Source organism: Epinephelus moara, chromosome 21 (assembly GCF_006386435.1).
Source record: "Epinephelus moara isolate mb chromosome 21, YSFRI_EMoa_1.0, whole genome shotgun sequence".
In the NCBI taxonomy this organism is placed as follows: domain Eukaryota; kingdom Metazoa; phylum Chordata; class Actinopteri; order Perciformes; family Serranidae; genus Epinephelus; species Epinephelus moara.
The window spans coordinates 22667931-22676624 of record NC_065526.1 but is presented as its reverse complement, the minus strand read 5'-3'; the positions used below and the strand labels follow the sequence as shown (position 1 = coordinate 22676624).

The window sequence follows — 8694 nt, the reverse complement described above, 5'->3', positions numbered from 1 at the left end:
TAAACCTCTACAAATATTACTTTACTATTCCCCTTTGTTTATCATTATTTGACTTAAAGATAGAACATTAAATGACATAATAAGGAAGCCCAAGTCAGTGAGTAGGATCTTTTCTTTTTATTTTCTAACCACTGGTCAAGGATTGATGATGTTTTACTCGTGTCATTCGGACCTAAACCGTATGGTCTGCCCGTTGTGTATGGCTCCAATGATGTGAGAACATCACTAAAATGAACCACAAGTTGATCAGAATGTCTTAGGAAAGTAAATGATGTTAAAGGTCCCTTTGGTTTCTACCTGATGCTGCTTCAGATAGACAAACACCACCATACCAAGCCACAGTGCACAGTTTATATGTCACAATTTAGTACAAATAAAGAGTAACTATCTTCACACATTTATGACTTTTCACTACACATTTGTTTATCTGTTTTTCAGAAATGGAGACTAAAGGACAGAAAGAAATCATCTAATTTGTATACTCATCTACTTCAGACCTGTATTGTCAGACTATCAGCAAACATAATTTTGTTGTTTTTTTTATATGTGTCTTAAAGTGTGGTGTGCAGCCAATATCATCCAATTTTGATGGCCACTCTGTCATATAGGTTATCATTAGGATTGGGTTTCGTTTAGATTGCAACAATTTTGATTGTGGCTCTGCTTATCGTTTTCAGTTTAACAATTCTTGATTTTGATTCGGCATATTACTCCAAGCATTTCCTAAACTAACAGCCAGCCTCCATTTGGCAGATTCACTGTTTTGAATAATGTCATTAACATGACCTCGCTGATTCTCCGTCCTTGTCCAGCATCAACTCAGACATCCAAATTCTAAACACAGACTGAATTAACAAATGCAATGCAATCATATCTGGCCAAAGATATGTGTCCAATAAACACAGTTTTCATTTGGCTGCATTCTGTAATGGCATATTGATTTTGAGTTAGCTTACATTTCAGCTACAATTTCTTTTGTTTCTTTTGTTAATTTATGCAAAGATTTGTACAATACATTAGTGGTAATGTAGCGCAGCAAGAAAGTGAAAGCGGGGCTCTGTTTATGTAAATATAACAGTGTTGTAATAATATTTTTTGCCTAAAATAAAGGACTCACTATATTGAAAACCTATCAACATCACTGATGATCATAAAAGAAGTTGGCCTTCCTAACACTGTATAGTACTAATTTTGTTTATCTCAAAATAATACATCACTAAGTCTAAATAGCGTAATGTAAGAGCCTGGCCTTCCTAACTCCATTAGATGATGACATAGCTAAAAGGAAAAAAACACATTTAAATGGCATATGAACTGCATTTAATGAGCCAAACACACTAAAAAAACTCACGCTGGCTTTATACCAGACTAGTCCATCTTATTTATCTTGTCTATCACTAAAGCTGTACCCATGGAGAGTCTCTCGATTGTTTACCAGACAACCTGTTCCTCTTTGGGGTCAATACAAGACTACAGATGGCTGGACATTAAAACCTTCCCAGCTGACTACTTTCTTAATATTTTAAGTTGCATCACTTTCACTTCTTAGATCTTAGTAACTTTAGTAGATTATGTCGAGGAAATTTTGGTCTAAAATTTCGCTGAGACACACAAAATGATGCAGACATCAACCAAGGATTATGAAACCCCTCGATTTCAATTCTGTGTTGCTTAACTGCTTCGTCTGCTATGCAATTTGTATGGGCACATCTCACCTGTTCCTATTTTGACCTCTTACTTAACACAAGTGTTCACTTCTCAAATTTGAGTAGATTATGTCGAGAAAATGTTTGGTCCAAAATTTCGCTGAGACACACAAAATGATGCAGACATCAAGCAAGGATTATGAAACCCCTCAATTTCAATTCTGTGTTGCTTAACTGCTTCATCTGCTAAGCAATTTGTATGGGCACATCTCACCTGTTCACATTTTGACCTCTTACTTAACACAAGTGTTCACTTCTCAAATTCACAGACTCACTTCCTCTTTGAACATGATGTTCTTTTTAAAAAGGCACACATCCTTTTTTTCCTCATAAATTTGGTCCAGTCATTCAAATCCTATTGACTATAACCATTTTTTAAATTAACTCAATACAATGTATAAATCATTTACGGTACAGTAATAACTATCATTAACTGAGTATTCAGATATGTGTGCTTCAGTTAGTATTTCAACATCAAAACACTTTCTCTCTCTTTGCAGCCGTGCAGGAGCCTAGTTCCTCTGCTGTTTCTGCAAGCCAAGGGTTAAGGATGTGGGCCAATGAGGGCTTGCAGCATTTACTCCCTTAGCTGATATTAATTTATCAACCATAATAATGTGTCTGCTCATATTATTTTAATCCTGGCCTTTACATTTACTCTCTATGTCCAACTTCTGCACGGCCTAGAGATGTTCAGCTAGCACTGCATTAGCTCTCGAAGGCAGCAAGATCATCCAATAAAATTTGCAAATACATGCTTTGACTACCGTCTGCCTGTGTGGTTCATAGTAGAGGTCAAATACACAAAAAGGGCTTTAGTTTCTGAGATACCCCTGCTCGAGGTGGAACTAAGTACAACCGTATGATAACTTTAATGTGTCTAGTTTTGAAATGGATAGTTGTATAAAATATTCTATTGCAAAATTTGCTTAATTGGTTGATGTTTGGTTCCTCCCACAAATTGAAAAAAGTCGCTTTAGCACATGGATCTCAGGAAATCATCATCGGCTTGTCACCAAATTTAAACTGAATGTTCACAGACAGACATTGCATACCATAAAGCAAAGACTCTTTCTATACCTTTGTACATTTTTGAAATGTATACATAACTGGACTAAATATATATATAAATACACGTTTCATATACCATATAGATATACACTGGGGTCCTCAGTATTTGCACATGCTTTATATAGCCTATTGTTACACATGGAGGAGGAAGAAAACATTAAAAAAAACGTGCTATCTGTTGAAAACAAGAGAGGGAGACATCTGAACTGATAGAAATATCTTAATATGACACCTACAAATGTATGTATGATCACAATTGGCAGGGTGGAATTTTTATTGTATTACTTGATGAGAAATGCCAGCTTTAAATGTATTTTGTAATTAGCTGTATTTCTAAAAGTGTAGTTACTCAGTTACACCACAAGAGGAAGTATTACTAAAATAAGCGCTGATGCATTTATGTTTAAGAATGTGTTTATTCATATAAATGCTGAGTAAAACTCATAATTGAAAGATGTGGAGGATATCAATGGGGTCTCACAGTACTGTGGTAATTTTGGCAAGCTCTGTTGTTGTAAAGTTTGAACAAAGGTAAGCAGCATTTTCAAGTATTGAAGTAGTATTGCAATTTTTTTCTTAATAGATCTGAGTACTTTGTCATTAGTGTACGTTAACCTCAGTTTACTGGAATATTAAATGGGTTTTCTTTTAGTCACACACACACACACACACACACACACACACACACACACACACACACCATTTTCAGACACAGTTCATGCAGTGTTGCGCCTGCACTGTTCACCTCTCCATCTTCTGCTGCTGTCTGTCTGACTCTCTGCATTGACTTTAAGAGAGTACGTTTGCACATGGAGTTTTCACTTAAGTAAAATGAAAAAGAAAAAAGAAAAGTAAAATGAGTTTTTGACCTTTCATTTGTTTTGCAGCCACGTCAAAAAGTTATGCAATGTGATTTCTGACAGAGAATGTTTGGTCAGATCAGTATTACTGTGCAGTTGATTTCATGTGTTTGAGCCGTAATCTAAAGAATAAAGTAACTTAACCGCAAAACACACTTTGTCATCTGGAAATAGGATACCAGACTCCCTTTAAATATGTTCTTAGTTTTGAGAGTTGTGGAGTTAGGGAACACTTGATAATTTGTCAACTCATTGTCCCACCATGGCCAATCAGAGATCATTTTATGTCACTATAATAATGATAATATAATAGCATAACAATGCAAATACACGCTTCAAAAGAGCAGTGAACTGTTAATTCTTAAAAATATTCAGACATTGGAACTGGAATATGAAAACAATACATATCATTTTTTAAAGTAGTTAACACCCAATATACCAGAAACTATACATAAAATTATAGAACCACTATAAAAGTAGCCTAAAATTCCTCAGTGTAAGACTTAATAAAAATTTTGGCCAACAAAAACGAAACCAAGGGATGCCTTTTTTTGACAAGTTCTATTTTTCTTTGGACGAGTAGGTGGGGATGGAGATGAAAAAAAAGGGAGATTTGCTGCCCTCTGAGTCTTACAACGGACAGGAAAACCTTGCTGTTTATTCTGGCATCATGTTGGCTATAATATTGGTGACAATTTTATGTAAGTTAACATGCATGTAAGCACACCGGGCAATACTGAGGTTAGCTAAATGATTATGGTCACATCCATATATCGTATTATAAGTCCATAATGTAATTATCGTGACAGGCCTAGTCAGCAGTGCCTTATTTCTTAAGATGGAGAGAACAGATATACAATGATGATTTTTTTTTTTAAATATGATTTTCAAAATAAAACTTGGTGGAATGATTTCAGAGTGTGTATCAGTTAGGGCTGTCAACGAATATGCAAAATTAGAATATATACTCAAATAATAGAAAAAAACTGACAATTTATTATGAAAATTATCATTTGATTGTGGGGAAATAAAGTAAAAAAAATAGCTGCACTACCACAACAAACTGCCTCAGGAGTTACGCAGATGTCTTGAGCTTCATTTCACAGCAGTCATCTCTATCCAAGGCATGTGGGTGCTGGTGAGAAAATTGTTTGTTTTCAAAGGTGTAAATTGGTGCATTTTTGTATTCTGGTCATGAAGTTTATCCCTGGCAAAATCATCAGTTTATGCATAAAAAGTATAAAACAATACATTTTACTTTCAGAAAGTAAGCTACTAGTTATGAAGGCTGCAGTGTTTCCCCAGAATTTTTTTCCAGCAGCAGTGCTTAAGTGCACAAGTTTTATTTTGCACCCTTGACACAAAAAGACACGCATTTGTACACAGATGTAGATGCCGAACTACATTTTATAAAACACGTCCCATACTCCATATGCTGTTACAATCATTCCGTCACAGGGGCAGATGTAACATTTGACATTCATTAAACTATAAGTAACTGAGTTTTAGGCTTGTCGCATCATCTACAGTGTTCAGTGCCATGTGTGTGTGGCAAACGAAGAGTGAGCGATGCGGTGTCTGCATTCAGGACAGGCAGGTGAGCTGCATGTCAGGGTTTTTAATGTAAGTGTATTTAATGGATTTTTTTTATAAACTTCAGGTTGTTGGATATCAAGTTAGCAGTAAACCAGAGCTACGTTTTGTCAGAACTGCCTGACCAGTGGAGCAATTTTAGTGGCACATACAAAAAATGTCCCACATGTTTTGTGTCATCTGATCGGCTCTTTTGATCAGCCTTAAAACTATTTCGAACAATATCGGTCATTCAGTGGCCAATCGATCAGAGCACCCTTATCAGAAGATGTTCAATTTATAATCATGACTTGTCCAGGATTGGCTGCTTAAAGTAGATGGCAAGTTAATTGCGTATGGGAAGGTTTTAATATAGAAATGGCACTAATTATTTAGAAGCAGCAGAGCATCACTGCTAAATGCATAGAAGGGAAACACTTGGCCTATGGTCTTTAATAATTTAGCCGTGGGGCTGTTTAATACAGAATTTTGTTAACATAACCCATCCCTTCAGAGAAGTCAGTTCATATTAAATAAACTGCCATACTTTTGGTAACAATGAGTTTCTCTTTCCCTCACCGTATCAGTTGTTTAAAACAAAGGGAGAAAGTAAGGGAGAAATGCCACCATGACACAATATTTCCACTTGGAGTCAATTAAACTGACCAATTACAAATCGTGTAGGAACAAACATAATGGCAGTCCCCGTGAGGATCTAATTCTTCTCCAAATTTTTGTTTGTTTTCAAGCAATTTGAAGCAAATAATAAGTGTAAAATCTTTTTTTGCATTAGCAGTAAAATTAAACTGACAATGACAAAACATATGAGTCACTTTTGATAGAAATTTGTCTGTAGACAGTGCTCTTGCCCTGATGTATGCATGCACACAATCAAAGACCCAAGAGTGTTCCATACAGTAACAATGACCTGAGAGCCCCCCCTTGTGCCACAAGAAAACACTGTCAGATTACATAAGAAATATCACATGCATTGTGAAACCATAATGATTACACAGCACAGTCCATTCTTTATACCACCAAAAAATGCTAAGTTTTGTTCATTTTTTAATGTGTAGTTATGTAGAACTTTTAAAATTCAAGATTTTGTTGAACTATGAGTAATCATGTCTCTGATATTGTTTTGCACTCTCATGGGCATAATGTGTAAAAATAGATATTTGAATATATTCTAACGTGTTTCTTTTAAAAAGAATATCCAAGTCCTAGTAGTAGTAGTTTTTTAACATTTTCAGAACATTTCTACTACAATGCAATACGATTGATTAACGTGATGATTTTCGTCACTACAACTGTGATATGAAATTTCCATTCTGTTTAATCCCCAGTATGGGGAGACATTAAGTGGTGTAAAATGATATGAGGAGAGCATAGTGACAGTCTTAAGTCATGTTGTTTAACAACACTACTGTTTCTTGATAGTAATCAATCAACCATAAAAGTTTTAGAGCATTTCTGGCAATCGGTTCTTGACAAGGTTAAGCATTTGCTTGCAAAGACCAAAAAAAAAAAACAAAGTCAGCATTCTGAGAGCTTCCTTGTCTTGAACATTACACAATACTTTCACCAGTATACTGGATGTGTCAGTACAATCCTCTCTAAGAAATGTCTTGAGCTGTAAGACGTCTCTGGAGAATACCGACCATGAAGATAACTTTTACAGCCCTTGTGCTCCTCATCCAAACATCACAATGTCTGGCTTTAGACGGTACAGTATTTCGACTGAGATTGTCTAGCTGTGCCCTCTACTCTTAATGTGAGACTGTTGTGTTGTTTATTTTGTGTCAATGTGCATGTTGTCAGTGTGCGCCACCTGTGTTAAATAAATTGTGTATTTGCTATGATTAAATATCAAGGTGACTGCAGTTTTACTTTTTGTATTTATGTTTTGCAGACATGGGATAGTTGAATAGTTGCTTATTTATGTTTATTCTGTAAATACCAGTCAGAATCATTGTCCAAAAATATGAAATTTAAATAGACAAATTACACACAACTGAAACAACTCCAGTTATAGACTGAGCAGTCTATCAGTCAAAAACAGTTTTTCAAAGGATTTTCCAATTTCTTTTGCAATTAACATTCTAAAGAGTGTAATTCCTTCTGTGCAGATTCACCATTTCAACTGACCAACAAGGACACTGGTTTTTGTTTGATTAAAACAAATAACCAATGCAGTGACATACGCTGGACAACTGATGACCGACTTCTGGTTCAACAAAAGAAGAAATGCCTGGGAGTCCAGGGGAAAAGTGTGGGGAGTGAAATGAGCCTCTATGATTGTGACGAAAACAGTGACCTCCAAAAGTGGGAATGCAAGAATGGAACAGTGCTCGCCCTTAAAGACCAGAAGCTCTACATTGAGCTCACTGCAGATAACACAGCAGTTCTCTCCAAAACAGTAGGACCCAATAACCACCTCACAATTACAGGGACATCCAATGGTGCATGTACAAGAACATATAGAGGTACAGTATAAAAGAGTGTTGTTTTGAAGGACTTGCACTGGTAACACCAAATCATAACCATTATCACAAAATTTCAAATACAAGACTAAAATGATGAAGATAACAGTTTTAGAGAATGTAATACAAATTACACACTGGTAAATAGCTATGCCATATAGTCATAATTGTTTTAGAAAACTTTTTTTTTTTTAAATTAATATAAATATAAAACACAAAAATTCTCAGGATTCTATCCTGCATTTAAAATAGTTGTTTTGAATAGTTTATGTGCTGTCATTATGAGGTAAATCACAGCAAGAACAGATTTTCTGAAACGTATCTTTGCTTTGTTCTCATCACCTCCTAGAACTTTATACTATTCGTGGAAATGCAGCTGGACTGCCGTGCATGTTTCCCTTCTACTACAAAGACCAGTGGTTCTCAGACTGCACGACACTTGACACTCCAGGAAACCATCTTTGGTGTGCAGTTGAAACCAAATATCATAATGAAATCTGGGGTTACTGTCCAGTTACCTGTGAGTACATATGAGCATTTGAAATTTATAGTGCTAATGTATACTGATTGAAAATACGTGAGTCATGAAAGCTTTCAGAAGCCAGTGTTGCCTACATAACTACTCATATATATATACTGTATAGATTTTTAAATACATATATACATACATTATACATATATATATAGATATATAGATATATATATATATATACACACACACATTAGGGTTGGGAACGATTAACTGATACGACCGGATATCCGGTTTGACAAGCGAGAGATACGGCTGCGTCAGTAGCAGCCTCCTCAATCGATACGAATCAGCCATGAATCCTTAGATGAATCAATTGTAGAGTCATGGATCAAGTATCGCGAGACTAGCAATCGGTTGACTGGCTTTAACAGTTTGCATCTCTAAAACAACGCGAGAGCCGGCGGCATGCTCCGTAGCAGGCATTACTGACAACGATAATGGATGTAAACATCAGCGCCAGCTTGACCGGT

The 8694-nt window shown here is 35.8% G+C and overlaps 1 protein-coding gene across 1 annotated transcript in view; it reads left to right on the top strand.

The window, feature by feature from the left end:
• Nucleotides 1–6832: 6832 nt before the first annotated feature.
• The window catches only part of LOC126382755 (macrophage mannose receptor 1-like), a 36313-nt gene continuing 34451 nt past the window's right edge, over nucleotides 6833–8694 (top strand). Inside the window, 3 exon segments of the mRNA XM_050032810.1 lie at nucleotides 6833–6935; nucleotides 7339–7695; nucleotides 8042–8212. Coding sequence (XP_049888767.1) covers nucleotides 6833–6935; nucleotides 7339–7695; nucleotides 8042–8212 — 631 coding nt within the window.